The sequence below is a fragment of the Vombatus ursinus genome, unplaced genomic scaffold (assembly GCF_900497805.2).
Source record: "Vombatus ursinus unplaced genomic scaffold, bare-nosed wombat genome assembly UNPS02014830.1, whole genome shotgun sequence".
Classification (NCBI taxonomy): domain Eukaryota; kingdom Metazoa; phylum Chordata; class Mammalia; order Diprotodontia; family Vombatidae; genus Vombatus; species Vombatus ursinus.
This window is the reverse complement of record NW_020954608.1, coordinates 41,689,413-41,709,771: the sequence shown is the minus strand read 5'-3', so window position 1 is coordinate 41,709,771 and position 20,359 is coordinate 41,689,413. Positions and strand designations below refer to the sequence as shown.

At 35.1% G+C, this 20,359-nt stretch overlaps 1 protein-coding gene across 3 annotated transcripts in view; it reads right to left on the bottom strand.

Annotated features, from left to right (window-relative positions):
- Nucleotides 1-20,359, bottom strand: part of SOX5 (SRY-box 5) — a 1,269,090-nt gene that overhangs the window by 399,300 nt on the left and 849,431 nt on the right. For 2 of the 3 annotated variants that reach the window (XM_027838648.1, XM_027838647.1), the window contains one exon: nucleotides 12,243-12,474. In XM_027838648.1, the coding sequence (XP_027694449.1) occupies nucleotides 12,243-12,473 (231 nt within the window). In that variant the 5' untranslated portion in view covers nucleotide 12,474. The remainder of the gene's footprint in view (nucleotides 1-12,242; nucleotides 12,475-20,359) is intronic. The other variant, XM_027838649.1, reaches the window with a different exon arrangement.

Sequence of the window (20,359 nt, the reverse complement as noted above, 5' to 3'; positions counted from 1 at the left end):
GAGAGAGAGAGAGAGAGAGAGAGAGAGAGAGAGAGAGAGAGAGAGAGAGAGAGAGAGAGAGAGAGAGAGAGAGAGTTTCCCTTTAAAAGATAGCAGATGTTTACTTTGCTCACTGGGGGTTGGAGCTACACAAAAAAAAGTTTGTTGGTTCTTTCATAGGCCTTGCTGAGTTTATCAGTCTCACAGAACAGAGGAATAGAACATCAGTTCTATTTTCCTTCCTTTTTGCAAAAAAAAACCAAAACAAAACCAAAACAAAACAAAAAATCCACAACAAATCAGAAAGAAATATGCTGTTGAGAAAACAACACAGGCTCCAGTGAAAGGCTTAGAATGGCTTCCTATATTCAAAAGCATAACCCCAGAGGGGAAAGGGAGATAGAGTGTCATTTCATTGTTTTTTTCCATTTGCATTGCTACAATCATTGTGTATATTGCTTTCCCAGTTTTACTTTCATCCATCCCATGCTTCTCAGAATTCTTCATATTCCTCATTTCTTATGTTGCAGCAATATCCTGCTATACTTTTGTGTCACAACTAATGGGCATCTGTTTGTTTCCAATTCCTTGTTGCCACCAAAAATACTACTGGTTGTCTCCCTCTACCTTCCTCCATGACAGCCCAACCCAGGGCCTTAGACGTTTACAGAGATGTCGATAGCTAGAGATGACATGATTTTTAGAGTGGCATGTAGGCTGGGCTGCTTGTTTAAGGAGAAAGGGAAGCCATTATGTGTTTCTTCCCACCTGAAGCACAAAAGGCTTATCTGAGGAGTAACTGTCAGAATTTTCTTAGGAAAGCTTTCCTGGAATGCCTCCCTGACCAACTTGACCAGTTGCTATAGTGACTTCGGAGGCAGAGGGGAATAGTGTTTTGAGTTAATATCTTGTTTAACTTGAGAAATTATACTATTTTAATTTCTTATCAGGAAAATTATTGTTAAGCCTGGATCACTAGATTATGCCTGGCCCAGAATACCTTTGATGGATGAAATTATCATTAAAGAAAGTCAAGAAGTTTGCTGCTGTTCCAATTTTGGCAGAGAGAGAACTCCAGCAGATACCTGGAACACTAAAGTCCTCTATCATTACTACACCTTGTTTCTGTGCTTGGCTTATGATCTATCTCTGAAATTCTTCATCCATCTCCTTTTTTTTGGTCCAGTTAGTCTATGATCTCCAATGACAAAAATCTTTCTGTTTCTCCTGACAAGTATGTACCAAAGCATAGCGCTTAATAAGCAAATTTAGGGTTTTGATAGCATTTGCAGTCATTCTTCAGGGAAACTGAACTTAGTACCTGGTTAATTAGAATAAGGAGATTTAAAAAATGAAGTTATTAGATAGTTTACTTCCTCTATCCCATTGTCCCCATCCTAGGTTAAGCCTTTCAGTGTCATAGCATCTTTGTCTTCACCCCTTATGGTTCAGTATATCAGGGTCTTCCTCCTTCCTTCCCCCTAAGGAACGGAAACAACAACAACCTGAATTTGTCTTAAAAAGTTGATCTGAGGATGCATTTCATGACACTTGCCTTCTAAACACTGATAAAATATTGGCGTTAACTAACGTCTAATATTGAGTGACTGATTAGTAACCTGGAACTAGAGGAACTAGAGGTAGATTCACTCTTGGAGGGATTGTTTATCTGGAATTTTACAGGCATGTTCTCTGATGCCTATATATCCCCATATGGCTATTATACCTGCATATAAACCACACCAACCAGTGACATTTATGTCTGAATACAGATCCTGGAGATAACTAGGTAACTCACTTTATCAGGTTATAAGTCTGAACAAAAAGTAGCCAGGAATAAAAGAGCAGTGCATTGACAAATTCATTGGTCCTGGTTGAAGCATAGAAGGTTTCAACTTCCTCATTACATTTAAGCATTATTATACAGAATGCCCCCCAAAAAATCTTAGTGTAATTTTAAACTTTAATAACTTCACAATACACGAAGACTTTTGGGACATGCTGACTATCTGCTTTATATTTTTACACGGGATTAAACTATATTTGCCATGAATTTTCAGGTTGCTTGGCAGGGAAAAGTTACAGGATCCTTTGTAGTTACATTTCCTCCCCATACTGCCTTAGGTGACCATTAACCCTTTGAAGACTAGCATTTTAAAATACAGAGTTATTTGGCATATCCAAAGAGTTAATCCTTCATATATATTGTCTTTTATCTTGGGGCTGGTTGGATTTTTGAGAGTACTGAAGGGACACTGAAGTGAATACTATATCCAGACATAATGATAGCATTATTTACAATTCCACAACAGAACCAGCTTTAGTTACATAAGATACAAAATCCAGTAAGTTATGTCCAATCACTCTAATTGAGTTAACCATAGAGCTTACTGAGCTTGTTGCCCTTATGCAGATGGAGCTTGCATGGATTAAAAAATCTTTTCTATTGTTATCTGTCACTAAGAGAACCTAAGACTGAGTAGTAGTTCAATAAGAATAATTTAATAATTAATACTAGCATTATTCACATAATAATATATTATTGTATTAGCTTTAAAGTATACAATATGTTTTACAAATTATACCATTTGCTAAAAATAACATGTAAAATGTTCAAAATATAACATGTTACAATATTATCACTAAACCAGTTTTATTTCCTACTTAATATAAAAAAACAGATACCCTCATCCCTTAGAACTTATTAAAGTAATTATATTTTAATACATATGCTGTGCTTAGCAAATTACATCTTAAATACAGTGTGATACTTCCTTTCTATGGAAATATTCACATGAAAGGTTTTTTTTTTGCTTTCCTAATACATTTTCAATATACAAGAAACTTTTTCTGTTATTGACTGGTCTCTTTATGAGGTCTAAAAAGTATTCGGTATGTATGTATGAAAAATGAAACATCTGAGTACTACTGGCCAAAAAAAATTACAAAGTAAATTCTACAATTACCTTAATTATTTTGCTAAGTTTGTTTTTTTCCTCAAGCTCTACAAATACAAGCTCTGCAAATATCTACAAATGTTGATATTTGTACTTTTAAAATATATTAGTAGATACAGAACAGATTTATCTTCTTACATGAAAGGAGTAGGCTAAATTGTGCCCAGTTATTATGGCAAAGACACAATATAGTACAAACACAAATGCTGACATATCTTAAAGTTCAATGGCAAAGAGTTAGTCAATCCTTTTTCAACCTAGAAAACGGGCATTCATGTTACAGGTTGCATTGTCTTTTGACTAAGGAGATTGCTCTTTATGACTGTTAAGCAGGAAGAGCAATGACTGCTACTACTCTTTTTTACTGACATTAATTTAATATATGGACAATGCCAACCAAAATAACATTTAATTGTGTACAAAACTTATAGATTCCTGATCTTCATAATTTTCTTCACAACTCAATTGATAAACAACTTTTATTTACCCTTAAAAATATTTAGAATGATGAAAATTCATAGTAATAAGTTTGGCTGACAGGACAAAACCAACTACCAGAAGTTATTAACATATTTGTGTTGGCATCATATAAAGAAAAAAAATTAAACCTGTAAAGGCAACTTTAGATAATTCAGCACTGCCCCCCAAATTTCCTCCCTCTTATCTAAGTGAGAATGGAAATGCTATAATGTCCAAGATAACAAAATTAGAGAATATCAGGCTGAAAAGAAACTGAGAGGGCATGGAGTAAAATCCTCTCCACGTGAGAATTTCCTCTAAAATATCCCTGACAAGTGATCATGTAACTTCACTTCAATATCTACTTATGCAAAAGGAAAGAAAACACACACACACACATACACACAAATCTAGCATAAAAAAACAAATCTGTTGAAGGAATTTGATTTGTTTAAGAATATGGCTTGAAAAGAGAAATTTTAAGGAACACGTGAAAACTGTTTACAAGTATGTGAAAGATATCCTCTGGAAAAGGAAATAGGCACTTGCTGCTCCATTTTACAGAAAAACTGTGACCCAGATAATGAGGGACTGTATGAAACTATCTTGCTGAAATCCATATACACTATTTCCATATGATTGACGTTCTCTACCAGTATAGTTTCTTTTTCTCTCTTTATTTCTTTTGGGGGTGGAAGGGGAGGGTCATGAGGGTTTTGAGGTAGACCACTCTCTCTGCTTTAGCATACTGTTGCAGTAATGACATCACAGTGCAAATCAACAATTCTTTTATAACACAGTCTTAGAGAGTTATCTAAGGTAGTAAGAGTCTAAATGGCTTGCTCACAGTCAGACAGCCAATATTTTCTGAAGGCTGGACTTGGCCTCAGGTCTTTTTAGTCTTAAGGTCAGCCCCCAATGTTGCACCGCTTCTTTTTGATAGGATAACAAGTCTACTTACTCCACTAAAAAAAAAGAAAATAAGGTTGCTTGGTCATGAACTTTAGTAAATCCATGATAGGTACTAAAAATTATAGTTACTTTTATAAATATGGATGTCATCTTCTTAATAATTCTAGAATTTTGCTAAGAATAAATGCTAAGTAGTTGTTAAAATCTTTTATCTATTTTTGAAAATTAGTACAAGATTTGGATAATTACAGTACTAATATGCTTTTGCTGTTCCCAATAGTTGATCAAAGACCTCTGACAGGGTTTCAATGGCCATATATCATCAAATGTGTGTGTTTTTTTTAATTTAACTTTTGATTTTAATTCATCTGTGGCTAGAGACTTGAATTCATTTAAATAAGAAAATCAGAACAGAAAGATATAACTTATCTTTGATTTTCATTTTTGGTTCTTATCCTAACTACTCTTATCCTAATCATTTTGGTTTCATAGGATACTAGATAGAGCTGGAGCAGACTTATGAAATCACCTAACCTTTCACAAATGAGGAAATTGAGGCTTAGAGAAGTTAGGCTCACTGTCACAAATTTAGTTAAGTGGTAGAGCTGAGATTCAGTCAGAGGGATCAGACCCTCTGATTCTAAATCAAGAACTGTTTCCACTGTACCAAGTTGCCTCCTTTGAAGGAAACCTCCGCTGTAGAAAAAAAAAAGAAAAGAAAAATAGAAGTTGAGTACTTAGGCTCCCTCTCTAGCATTTGTTAGTATTATAAAATTCGTGTGGAGCAATAAACATAGCTCTTACTTCCTGTTGGTTTGAACATACTTTAAAAAAGAGTCCCTTTATCCCAAGCCTTTCTGCTCATTCTGAGCTTTAGTCTTTCTGACACTATTCTTGAAGGTTAATTTAATAATAATAATGATTTATATTCTCTTAAATATAGTTAATTGGTTTAACCCAGGGGTGGGGAACCTGTGGCCTTGAATCCATATATGGCCTTCTAGGTCCTCAAGTGAGGCCCTTTGACCGAATCCAAACTTCATAAAACAAATCCCCTTAATAAAAGGAAACTAGAAAACTTAGACTCAGTCAAAATGCCACACTCAAGGACCTTGAAGGCCACATGTGGCCTCGAGGTCATAGGTTCCCCATTCCTGGACCATTCTGGAAAGCAATTTCGAATTATGAAAAAAGGAAAAAAAAACAAATTATGAAAAAGGGAAAAAAGTGTGAGGGAATAGAATGTCTACACCATTTGTTCCAGTGTTCAGTGGCTAGGTATATGTACCAAGCAAGTTAAAGACTTAAAGAAAAGTTCCATCCATAGCAAACATCCATAGCAGCGCTTTTTATAGCATCAAAGATGTGGGGAACACTAAATGCTCTTCTACTAGGGAATGACTATATCACTTGGGGCACAAAAATGTAATGGTGTATCACTGCATCAAAAAAATGATGAAAAAAGAATAAAAAAAAGAGAAATGATGGATATGAAGAATTCCAAGAAGCATGTAATAACAGATTCAGAGGGAAGAAAGCAGAATCAAAAAGACAATACAAAATTGTACAAAAAAAAAAAAACCAAATAAACCATACTCTCTCCCTGGCTCCACATGGAAAGGGACACAGTACAAATTCTTCACACATCACAAACATACTTTTCCCCTTTTTCCATAGGAGCTTCACATCAAGATGTTTCTCACCTGTCACTTCCAACTGCTGCAATATCTTCTCACAATATTCTATCAGAAATCTTAAAGCTACAATAACAATATCTATAGTGTCTGTGATATACACATTCAAAATAAGAGTAACAGTTAAGTCAAAATTGGTAAAAAATTTTCAGACTTTTGAAAACAACCTAAAGTTCCATTAAATCCACAGTAATATTAGTATTATGTCAATATATGTAGTTTGATGCAAAGTATTATTTGATAAGTAGAGAAGGAAGATAAAGTAGAGAAATATAGTATCAGTAATGATAAACAATAATACGTAGAATGTTACATTCATCATGCAGTGAAAAATAATACCAAATATAATTTAACACTGAGTGACATGTAGATGAAGGATTAAACACTGCTACACTATCATAAAGGCAGCTAGGTGGCACAGTGGATAGAGTGCCAAGCCTGGAGTCAGGAAGACTCATCTTCCTGAGTTTAAAGCCAGACAAAGAAACTTACTAGCTGTGTGATTCTGGGCAAATCATTTAAACCTGTTTTCCTCAGTTTCCTCATCTATAAAATAGCTGGGGAAGGAAATGGCAAACTACTCCAGTGTCTTTGCTAAGAAAACCCCAAATGGGGTCATGAAGAGTTAGACACAATCAGAATGACTGAACAACAATAACAAAAAGGCTCAGAAATGTACTGTTGCTACTAAAACTTTTTCATTACTATTAATATAAATCTATAGTTCTTTATTTTTCCCATATATAGATATACATAAAAGTTGTTAATTTAATTTAATTTAATTTTAAAAACCTTTACATTACTTTGAGAACTTTATACTTTTTATATATATTCAGTTTACTATGAATTTCTGTTAGCATGTATACTTATTTTAAACTTTATATATAAAAATGTTTCACATATTTATTGAAATGTCCATGAGACATAGGCAAACGTATTTTCAAGTATAAAGTCATAGGGGAGTCATTTAAAGAATTTTTAAAAATTATAAGTGGACAAATCTATACTTTCCTGATAATTATTTCTGTAAAAATAATTTCATCTAAGACAGTTGTCTCCCCTCTATCTTACATTTAAATCAAAGTCATCATACTTCCTTATTCTTCTTCAATAGGAATATAATTCCCATAACCAACTTCACAGCATGTACCGAAAAAAACTTGCCTTCCTGGTTAAACTTAGCACTATATATACATGTATAATATATATATACACACACACACATATATAAATACATATATACATAATATTATATATAAATATATAATATAATATAAATACTATATATAAATACATATAAATACATAAATACATATATAGATGTATATGTGTGTATATACACATACACACATATACATCTATATATACATATACATTTACACATAATACTTAGTATATTAAACTTAGCATCATACATATATATATATATACATGTATATAATGTGATATATAACACTGTGCAAACAACAAGCATGCAATAAATGTTCTTAACAGACTGACTGCCACAAATCTCCACACATTCATACACATTACTCAAGAGGCAGAAAACTTTAAGCTCAACAGTAACACTTTACCATAGACCTGTTAATTTTGATTTTACCCTTCTTGATATTAGAGCCCCTGGATTCAAATGGAATTAGAGAAGAAGAAATGATGCATTGTATAACTTTTCCAGCTGCTTCATGGACCCCAAATGATTCTTTTTTTAAACGTCCCCATTCCTGACAACTCTGGGGGAAATCGTCTGAAACAACGCAAGTATAAAGATTGAAAAACTCATTCTCAAATACAAGCCTGGGATTATATCTATGGAAACAGCTTTCATGTGGTATTTTGTGATGACATTTATAATGTAATGTTGGTAACAATGTAATTTCATTGTATGATAAACATCAATTTACCGTAAAAAACAAATACAAACTTGTCACCACTTTCACCTTGTTTCAATTGAATTGGCCTTGTTCAGATAAGCATGCCTATCTCTTACAGAAACAACAGTTCATAGATAAACTGTATTAAATGTGTGTGTGTGTGTGTGTGTGTGTGTGTGTGTGTGTGGAATTATACTGCCTACTAACATAATTTCATACTGACACATTGTACATATGGCTTCCAAGCTTGCTTTATCTGAATCTTTGCGAATCTATTCTCCATGCTATTAAACTGAGCATATTCCACATCGTTCAAAAGTAATTACACTTTTGTTTAGAGTGTAGGAGACTGCTCTCCCTAAACAATGAAATTCTCATTATTAGAACTGGCACAATAACGGCCCTGGTGTTCACAACACTGTGCATTTTACCATCACAATAACTTATGCTAAGCTTGATGTACAAAGGTACACCAGAAATTTAAATATCTCTTTAAAAACCCACTATATAAAATAACATATTTACTATTCTAAAAGTCAGACATCAGTCTGACTTTTTAAAAGCTGCAATAGCATCTTTACACGTTCTATGCATTTTCACATCTCCTAAACAGCAGTTGTTCTTCTGAACAATCACATTCTCCTAAATCAAACATCTAAAGTATATATCTGAATATTGAACTTTAAGTAAACATTATGGTGATTGAAAATTTGAAGATATAGCTAAAATATGGAATTTAAAAATTGGTTTAAAAATTCTGGGAGAGAATAGTAAGCCTAACATTAAGAAAAGAACCTGGTTGTCCTGTGAGTTTAATGAATAATTTCAGAGCTTAAGGATAGATTCAGTACACTAGATCCCTCTTCAGTTATTGTCCTTGAGGTTCATGTTATGTGATAAACTTAGAGGGAGATCATCTTTTTTTTTTATTAGAGATCATCTTTTAAAAAAGGGGGTTTTGATACACAGGTAAACATTCAGGAAGGAACAGACATTTTGTTTCACAGCAAATAGTGTTATACAGTGTTCTAGTGCATATTGTGATATATGAAATCACAGTATCTAATAATCTGCTCCACAAACTCCTTACCCATTCCAGGAATAGACCATCCAATCAGACAACAATGTGGATAATTTTGATATGTATTACTATCATGCTTCAATCCCAAAAGGTCCACTTCTTTAAAACTCCTAACTATAGACAAAAATGGTCTGAATCTTCACTGTCCACTTTGGGACAGGTGTGTGTGTGGGACAGGACAGTTGACTTAGTCAGCTTAGGGGGAATCAAAGAAGTCAAAATATAATTTGGCCAAGACATGGCATGATTTTAGTAAAAAAGACAGCTGATCATTAAATAACCAAAAATGGTCATATCACATATGTCACTGGAACAATATTCCAGCACACAGAACGACCCTGCAACTACATAGGGACCAAGTGCCAAAATGGTTAGGACACAGCTTCCCAGCTGCCCCTGATACTGCCACTTCATTCGCCTCCAAACTTACCATGATCCCTGCTGGTACCTATAAATATCCTTGTCAGTTGGCATTAAGGCATACTTTGGACAGTCATATGCAAGACCAAGCAAATCAACCCTAATCATACCCCAAACAAGAACTGTTGCTGAAGAGCCAAAAAACATCCGTGATTGTGTTCTACCAATGAGAAAGGTTGAAAAAGATCAAGCATACTGTTGATGATAATCGAACTATATAAAGGCAATGATGGCATAAGAAAAGTAGAGATTGAATTCCAATTTGGAAAAATACAAACAGGATAGGGAAAGATGAAATTTACATGCTTTCTCAGTGGGCAAAAACCTGAGAGAGAAGTATTCCCAAATTCCTACCCGAACAACATAAGATTCAGAGAATTCAGTGAGATAGTGTTCCAATGCAGACACTAACAGTAACAACCATAGTAATCATAAGTACCACCACTACCACAAGCACTACCAGAAACATCACCATGAGCATGACGTCCCTCAACACTATTTTAAAACAATTTCTTAGATCATAACTCCCTTAAAGGTAGCCCAGGCATCTAGCATAATACCTTGCATATAATAAGTAGTCTGGAAACAGGAAGACATAGATTCAAATACTTCCTCTGATACTTATTAGCAGGATTACTATGAACAAGTCACTTAGCTCCTTAGATTTGTAGTCATCAGTCAAATAATCCTGGAAGTATCTACTTAAAAGAGCTGTTACTCTCAAATGTGATCATGTGTAAAGCACTTTGTAAACTTCAAAGTGCTATATAAACGGAAATTATTATTATAACCTCAATCAATGCTTACATTTTATTAAGGTACAACTATTAGAAGAGATGTGATTCTTTTTACTGACACCAACTAGACTGCATAACCAAGAACTCAATATCATGATCTATGCACAAAAGCCATCATGAACTGATTGAAGGCATTGGAGGCCAAACCTACAAGTTGGTAAGATGTAGAGTAAGTTACACTGTAAACTTCCCTGCAACAACTTTTTAATTTAGAGAAATATGGGCATAATTAATAACTAGGATACTATTCAAGAAGAAAAGAAAGTTAAAATACCACAACACACAGTATTCATCCTAAGGGGTATAAAGAATGTGGTAAGGATCAGAGATGGGGTGTTAAAAAATACCTCAGAGGGCATTTATTCCAACACTACCATTTTACAGTTGAGGACACTGAGGCCTATGGAGATTAAGTGACAAATTTAAGAAGAAATTAGGTGGTATTTCAACCTGGTCCCTCTCACTCCAGAGTCAGTGCTCTTTCCATTAAAACATATTGCCTCATTTAGGGAACCTTGTTGCCTACTAGCCAATGATCTTGGTGGCAAGTTAACTAATGTATAAATGTCCAGGGTCTTTTTAGCATTAGGTGATAGAGGAATGTCCTTCCTCCTTGCCCTGGGAAATGTGAGGCCCTTGGCAATCATCCTAAATTCTTGTACTCTGAGGGTGTCTTTAAGGGAAATTGTTGAACAGTTGCATTATTATCCAAAGAAACAAATATAAAGAGCATTGTTAAGGAAAAAGAAATAAGGCATTTGAGGTAATACTGTGGAAGACAAATTGGACTATGAGTCATGACACTCAGGTTCTAATCTTGTGTTGCCATGAACTAGATGTTTGACATTTCACATGTCATATGTAACCTCTATTGTTTTTTTTTACCTGAAAAATTAAGAGATTTTTATTGTACATCTCTTAAGGTCTTACTTTAACATAACTCTACATAAACAGAAATATATAGAATTTAAGGAACCTAAATTAGGAATGTAAAGATGTAATTTAGAGAAAAATATTAATTCATCATTGTGAAAAACCCTTTCAAACACAGGAATGGCTAGAGTGCTATTGGACAGATGAGTTGGCGTACAGTGTGGTATGATGGAAAGAGAAGTGACCCTGGAAGCAGAATACCTGGGTTCAAATTTCTCTCTAATGGTAATGATCTGTGTGACAATGGACAAGTCACTCAACCTTTCTGTATTAGCTTCCTCATCTGTAAAAAGTTCTATATCTATGATCCAGGCAAACTGGACGTACATTCTATGTGCAATTGTATTTCTAACCACATTGCCACTAGATTCTATGACAATCATTCACAGGAACTACTGCAATTTACAACTTCCATTATAAATGTCAAATATGATACTTTTAATTTGTTTATATCTTATTATGTACTGTTTGTCTCCTGAATTACATTGTAATCTTTTTGAGGGTAGGATCATGTTTAAAAGCACTTTTAAAGTTGGTCATATGGAATATTCTTAAAAATAAAATGTTTTACATGCAACAAAATCTTGGTTAACACTAAATATTTATAAGAAAATTTATATATTATGGAGACATGTAATATACAATCATAAGTAGATATGCATACACACATTGCATTATGTACATATTTGTCTGTATACATGTGTGTATAGGTATTTAATGTGTGCATCTATTTCTTTATCTATAGATAGGTAGGTAAAGATGGAGAGAGAGAGATTATAGTTCTCTGGTATTTCAGACCTAAGCCTGGATTTGAATTCAATATGAGCACAAAAGGCTAAAATAAGGACAGAATTCATAAGAAAGAAAGTTCAAACTTATGGTATATTACAGCACATTGCTCCTAGGTATAGTTTTAGATGGTCTTAAGTAAATGTATATACTATAATATCAACATATGAATAGAGATCATTAATTTTTTATAACTTTTAGAAAAGTTAAGTTAGTATTTCATATTATCACGGTGTTATATAGCCCATTAACAATGTCCTATTTAGAGTAGAAAGCTGAATGCCAAGCTACTAAAGGAGTAGAATGGTCCAAGAATGAATGTAAGGACAAAAGACCACAAGAAAACCTACCACTGTGTTGTGCTGAGAAGTGGGAGTCCTATGGCCACAACTCTCTTGCGTCAGAAGAGAAACTGGTTGAAATTCCTCAGAGTGAGGCTTGTTGGGAAAACTCACATGCAAGGGAAGGTGAAAGGCTGGGAGCCCGTCACTCTCCTCTTCTTCCACTTTCTGTCTGCTTGTCACCATGGCTACCTCTCCATCTGCTTCCCCATACGGAGAGGCTGGTCGCTTGGAAGACATCCTGGAAGGAACAAAAGAGGAGAAAATAATGAAACCTCCATATAAATCCTTAATGCCGTCATTGTGTGGTTAGGGGCCATTGTAACAGAAATGCCTTTTTGTGCTGGCAGAGAGCAGGAAACCATCCAAATACCACTGCAAAGCATACACAATCAGAAACAATGGCCAAGCAGGTAGCAACAGAACAGTGCTTGTTTGTTGTGAGAATAATACACTAATATAGCACTCTCTTGTATTCTGGCTTCTTAAACAAGAAAATTCACCTAAGAACACTGCATACTGAAAGACCATTTCTTTTTAAAGGAAAAAAAATACCCATCTAGTTTTACACTTTGATAGGCCTTATTGAGGACAGAATCTGTGAATAATGAACACTGCTGTTCAGAGAGGGAGAAATAACATTAATAATTTCTTTTATTTTTAAAAACCAAAAACCAAAATGCTTGCTATTATCTTGCATTTGAGTTATGTTAAAATTAAAATTATTATAAAAAGCAAAAACAGTAGTCAGTGATAGGTGATATGAAGAGTTTGATATTTAAATAGCCCTTAAAAAGTTTGGATGTCCGAACATTACTAATGCCACAATGACACAGATTTAAATTGTTTCTGAAATTTTGTCAGTTTAGTTGCACTTTCAAGGTCTGAGAATTCCATGAACCTTCTCCTTCAGCATTTAGTTCTAATTTGTGAGTTGTAAAAGATATATAACAAGAGAAGTAAGATTATCTAAAATTTTTAAAGCTAAGGTTAGATTGTTTAGATTTATATTCTTAGAATTTATGTGCTCATTTCTAGAAATCCAGAAATTAGGGAAAAAGAAGCCAGAGAAAATGTTTTGTTTTAATAAAGTAAGGTTGGTATTGTAGAGAGTTATATAGTTTCTTCCACAAAATAGACAAGAACATTTTCTTCAAACTTTAATCAGCTTCAGAATATTAGCAGGAACCGAAAAATATGCAGCAAATTATTTAAACAGAAATATTAATATTTCTCAAAATAAAAGTTTTATGGAGAAAGGGGATTGAGATAACAGAAGACCTTCTTCCAAATATTTAAAATTAATCCAATCTTGAAAGAATTAAAAACCCTAGATAGATGCATATATACATATATACACACAGACACACACAAAGAAGATTAAAGAAACAAATACTCATCTTAGAACAAAGGAAAGTATGTGATGAAAGAATTCTTTGCTTCAAGACATTTAAATGCTTTTAAAAATTACTCATCACTGGTCTTTATTAAATTTTTCTCTGATTCCTCATTCTAACATAAAGATGACTTTCCTGTCACATTCTCCTCCCTCATCCCTATGCCATATGATGAAGTGGCCTTACTCTTTACCAAGGCTAACCCCTCTACTTGCTCAAACTATCTTAGCCCCTCTCCTTCAATAGATTATCCCTTTGTCACGCCCACTCTTTCACTCATTTTCAGTCTCTCCCTCTCTGCTAACTTATTTCCTACTGCCTACAGACATGGCCATTTTTATTTGATCTTTCCATCCCTATTAACTATCATCCTATATGCTTTCTGCCCTTTGTAGCTAAACTCCTTGAAAAGGTCATCTACAAGATGTGCTTCCACTTTCTCTCCTCTCTCTCTTTTCTTAACCCCTTCCAATTTGGTTTCCAACCTTATCACTCCATCAAAACTTCTTTCTCCAAAGTTAGTAAAAATCTCTTAGTTGCCAAATCCAAAGGTCTTTTCTCAGTCTCATTCTCCTTGACCTCTCCTTTCTCTGCAGCCTTTGACACTGTTGATCACTTTCTCCTCGATACTCTCTTCTCTTTAGGTTTTCTGAATACTACTCTCTCCTGGTTTTCCCCTCACCTATCTGATTTCTCCTTCTCTGTCCCCCCTTGTTGGATCCTTCTCCAGATCATGCCCTCTAACCAAAAGTTGTGCTCAGGGTTCTGTCCTATGCCTTCTTCCCTTTTCCCTCTATACTTCACTTGGTGATCTCATCAGCTCCCATAGATTTAATTACTATCTCTATACTGATAATTCTCAGATCTACCTTTCATGCTCTAATCTCTCTTGACCTCCAATCTCACATCTCCAACTGTCTTTTAGACATTTTAAACTAAATGTCCAGTAGACTTCTTAAACTCAATATGTCCAAAATGGAATTCATTTTCTTTGCTTTTAAACCACCCCTATCTCCCACCTTCTCTATTGGTGTAGAGGGCAACACCATTCTCCCAGTCCCTCAGGCTTGCAACCTAGAAGCCATCCTTGTCTCCTCACTATCACCCCACCTCTCCACCCCTTCCAAGCTATTGCCAAGATCTGCTGATTTCACCTTTGCACCATCTCTCATACATACCTTTCTTTCCTCTGACACAGCCACCATCCTCATACATCCTCATCACCTCACACCTGATTATAGTAATAGCCTGCTGGCAATTCTGCCTGCATCAAGTCTCTCTGTGCTTCAATCCATCCTCCATTAAGCCACTAATGTGGTTTTCCAAAATACATGTCTGATCATGTCGTCCATAAACTCTAGTAAGCTTTCTAGTGCTTCCAGGATAAAATTAAAAAAAAAATGTTCTGCTTGGCCCTTCTAAAAGCCCTTCACAACCTAATTTTCTGCTACCTTTCCAGTCTTCTTATACCTTACTTCCCAATACATACTCTTTGTTCCACTGACACTTGGCCTCTTGGCTGTTCCATAAGAAGACACTCCATATCTACGCTCTTGGCATTCTCTCTGGCTTTCCACCAGGCCTTGAATACTCTCCCTCCTTGCTTCTGAATTGGCTCTAACTCCTTGGTTTTTAAAGGACCATCTAAAATCCCACCTTTTAGAGGAAGCCTTCACCAACCCCTCTTAAACCCAGTGCGTTCCCTCTCTTAATTATTTCCTGTTAATCCTGTATGTGGCTTGCTTTTTTATACATACATACAAACATACATATAATGCTTAATGCACCCCCACCCTTGTGTCTAGGTGTGCAAGGCTGATGGGCGGGACAAGCTGGGGATTTCTCTCTGCCTTGTGATGAAAGTGGGATGGAAGAGCAATCCAGCAACACCATCCCCTGTAATAAAAAGAGACAGTGTAGAATATCCAAATTCTGGATCTATCAATTACTGCTGACTTCTCCTCTCTAGGCCTCAGTCTCCTCACTCCTCAGTCTCCTCATTTGTAAAATAAGGAACCAAGATTAAATGGTCTCTCAGATCCCTTCTAGCTCTGACATTCGACATTCTAAAGTCCTTTCTAGCTTAGACAGTGTATAAAATTGAAAATAAAGATCAGTTAAAGGGGAAAAAAGTAAGAATGAATAGGTCTATAACTATCTATATTCATTAAAGATTGGGGAGCCCTTTCAAGATCTCTCATAACTTCATAATGTAGTCCTTGTCTATTTCTTTGTACTATAGCAATGAAAACTTGTAGAAAATCTGAATAAAGCCCCTACCCTTACCTGAGAGGCAGCTGGGCAGAGGACATTATGAATCTGAGGTCCTTTCTATGGGCTATCTGGTTAAGAAGACCTCAAGCAGAAGAAGCATTGGTGCCAAAGGAATAGGTAAGCCAAACCCTGAAGCTAATGGGAGATAAGAAAAAGGGAGCAAGAGGTACTGGTTTAAGACTGAGAAGTATCTCTCAGCATTTCAATCCATGTTGCTGTCCCCTCTCTTCATAGAATCTTGGGGATGGAAGACTACTCACATGGTACCTAGTACAACTCAGTAAATGAAAACAAATGCCTTGTAGAGAATTACTAATGAAAGATTGTGTAGCCTCTGATAGAGGATCTCTTAGTAATTAGAATACTCATGACTTTATGAGGCAATCCATTCCACTTTCGGATAGTTCTTATGGTGAGAAAATTTGTATTTCTTCTATTACTTTTAGAATAAAATACAAACTCCTCAGCTTGGTATTTAAAGACCTCTACAAAGTGTTTCTGTCCTGTCTCCAGATATTTCTTTTTTAAATTTTAATGATGCCCTTTGTGTTTTACGCCATAGTCATTTCCTGATATATCCCTCCCTGATAAAACTCTTCCATGTAACAAAAAAATGTTTAAGCAAAACCTGCTGACACCAAGACCTTGTCTGACAGTATGTAATAAATAATAGCTACCATTTATATGGTACTTTAAGGTTTGCAAAGTATTTTACAAATAGTATGTTTTATCCTCACAAAAACCGTGGGAGGTAGGTTCTATTATTGTGTTCATTTTACAGATAAAGAAACTGAGGCAAGTAGAGCTTAAGTTACTTGTCCAAGGTCACATAGCTGGTAAATATCTGAGTCTAGATTTGAACTCAGGTCTTCATAATTCTAGGCCCAGCACTCCATCCACTGGACAATATTCCATGCCCTAGGTCTACAAATTATCCTGAGAGGAGAGAAGTATGCTTCATTGTTTGTTCTATGAAACCAATAATGCTCATTATATTTATTTTGAGTTCACTTTCAGAGATGATTTCATTTATAGTATTTTAGTCATGTATGTTCTGGTTCTGCTTTCTTTGATCTGCCTTCGTTCATAAAAGTCTAGACCTATGTGCTAATATCTTTGAATTGAAAGGGACCATAATAATTTTATAGGTGAGAAAATTTAAGCTCAGGGCAAGCAAATGACCTGTCCAAGGTCATATACCTAGCAACTGCCAAAGTATGCATCTGAATCTGGGTCTCTTAATTCCAAGTCTAGCACTTTTGCTCTGCTCCATACTATTTAGGTTTCTGTTCATAATAATAATAAGAAGAAGAATAAGTTATCATGGGTGAAGTCTTTAATTGCACTTGAATTGCATTTAAGTAAGTGAGAATTGAGTAAAGTCCTCAGCTTCACTCTGTCTTCCTGAGTCACTGATGTCCAGTGGCTGTACAAAAATCATGACAATTGCTAATGGCCTGGAGTGCCATGAATGGCCACAGCATCTTTCATGCCTGACCAAGATCTAAGCTCTCTATAGCGTGTACTTCAGCCACCTTCATGGTCCTTTGAACAAACTGTTCTCATCCACCCATTCCATCAGGAAAGTCTTCACGTACTTGGGGTAAATATCTCCATAACTCGATTGATAGGTCTGAGGCCTGTTGGGTACCCTCAACCTGGTTTGGCCTGTCTACTGAGATGGTTTATCGGGTTGTGGCTGCTGCACATACTTACAGCTTCTTGGGGCCATGGGTGAGAGTTGGGTGAAGATGGACACCAAAGGTGGATGAGCAGCTCTGACAAAGGGTCAATAGGGTGTTCAGGGAGGACTTAGCACCTCTCATATGAGGGTTTGCCAAATAATAATAATTAACATTATATAGAGCTTATTATGTGTCATTCACTGTTCTAAGCCTTTTTCGATTTTTATCTCATTTGATCCTACAACAGATAGGTATAACTATAGCCCTTGAGTTCTAAAGAACTATCCATAGCTACAGATTCTAGAATAAACTACCTTTATAATGTATACTCTTGGGTAATTTACATTTATTCCTGACAATAATAACACATTGGCATAGAACTTTAAAGTTTGCAAAGCACTTTCTTCACAACAACTCTGTGATACAGGTAGCAGCACTAATTCCATGATGTTATTTTTTATAATACTGTTGTTCACTCATGTCCAACTCTCCATGACCCCATTTGGGTTTTTCTTGGCAAAGATACTAGAACGATTTGCTATTTCCTTCTCCAGCTCATTTTATAGATGAAGAACTAAGGTAAACAGGGTTAAGTGACTTGCCCCGGGTTACATAGCTCATAAATGTATGAAATCGGATTTGAACTCAGAAAGAGTAGTCTTCCTGGTTCCCAGTCCAGTGCTCTATCCATTGTGCCACCTAGATGCCCTTATTTTTATAACACACATCTACAAATAAGGAAACCTAAATGAAGGTTAGTCAACTTGCTTGTGGCTGTTCAACCAGTAACTGTTTGAAATGGGACAACTTGAGTACTCCAGCAATCTTTCTATTATGCCACATTATCTCACAAAATGAAAAGGGAGAAGGGAAGGGAACAAAGTATTTATTAAACAGCTACTATGTGCCAGGCACTGTGTCAAATGCTTGGCAGATATTCTTTCATTTGATAATGAAATAGAATTCTACGTTTTGAATGAAAACAAATCAACAGGTTTAGAATAAAGTTTTTTTTTCTTCTTCTGGAAATATTGGGATTTTCCCTTTAACCAGTTGGCCTTCTGGATGGATAGCATCTTTCAGATTTTAATTGGAGTCCTAGGATATAGTGCCTTCTACTGGTTATTCCTTCTGAATGACAGGATTATTTCTAAAAGAAATGACACTTAGAAAAATATTTCAAAACCCACCTGACTGACAAAGCCTTCCCTGATTATTCAAATCTGAATGGAGATTTTCTATTCTCTTAACTATAACATTTATCATCTACTCTATACAATGAATTAGGCAGTTAATTACACTCTATTCTGTTTGATCTTAACTATTCACTTAATCACATTATTATTTTTAATAATTTTTCTACATCCCCAGCAGCTATATTTATAAAAAGCTTGAGGACTATCATTTAAAAAATCTTTATATCTCTAGTATCCATCATTGTACCTTGTATATACATCAGTAATTAATGGTTATTGGCTTAGGATATTTATATGTGAGCTCTGGAATGCCAATTATCTATAATGGTCATAGAAAGTTATGTGAGTCTCATGATTTTTCCCTTTTGTTCTGATTCTTTCACAATATGACTAAGGTGGAAATATGTTTAATATTATTTACATGTATATTTTATATTAGATTTCTTGCCATCTTGGAGAGGGAGGAGGTGAGCAAAGGAAGGAGAAAAAATTTGGAACTCAAAATCATATAAAGTGAATGTTGAAAACTAACTAAATAAACAAATTTTTAAAAAAAGAAAGTGAAAGAAAAAAGTTACCTGAGTCTTGGAGAGATTTAAGTGACTTTCCCATGGTCACAAAGGAATGACAAAGGGAAGAGACGGAATGTGAGCTTAAAGTACAGCACAGGATGCTGACTTAAAGTACAGCACTTCACCTATTGGGGATGGTAGGGAATAAGCATTTATATAGTGCCTACAAAGTGGCAAGCACTGCACTAAGTGTTTTTTGCAAATAGTTCATTTGATCTTCACAACAATCCTAATGGTAGAGACTATCATTCTTCCCATTTTACAACAGAATACATTGAGTCAAATAGAGGTTGAATGACTTGTTCAAAGTCACACAGCTAGTGTCAGAGGTCAAAATTGAACTCAGGACTTTCTGACTCCATGCCTAGTGCTTTATCCACTTTGCCAACAGTTGTCTCTACCACTACCCTGGCTTCCTCTCACCTTAGATACACTTGTTTGTTAAATGGAGGCATTTCTTAACTTTACTACCTTATGATATCCATTCTAGTTGTTAACTATCATTTCTTTGTAAGTTCCTAGAGGCCAGGGACTATATTCTACATTTATCTGTATTGTTGTAGCCCCTGACATATTGTTGTTATACAGTAAAATCTTAATACGTATTTAGTAATTCAATCCATGACCACATTTATCCTTAACATTTTAAGTTTTGAGAACAAAATAAAAATTAGTAAAAAAAAAAAACCCAACAAGATAGCAGAACAATCGTGAGAAAATATATAACACATGTGAAAGAACTCAATCCAGAATTATTTTAGCAAGTAATCATAACTGGGAAACAGGAAATGGACATTTGGAATGACATGGACCCCAATTACAATAATTTTATACAGAAGTTTAACTGTTCTAAATCTATTGTCATAGTGAAAAGAATAAGAGTACATAAAGGTCATTGGTCAGCAGACATTTGGCTTATTTGACAAGTCACAAGAGATGACAGTGAAAAGCAACATTAATTTAGAATACAAAACTATTTGTGAAATTTTACAAGACTTTGAG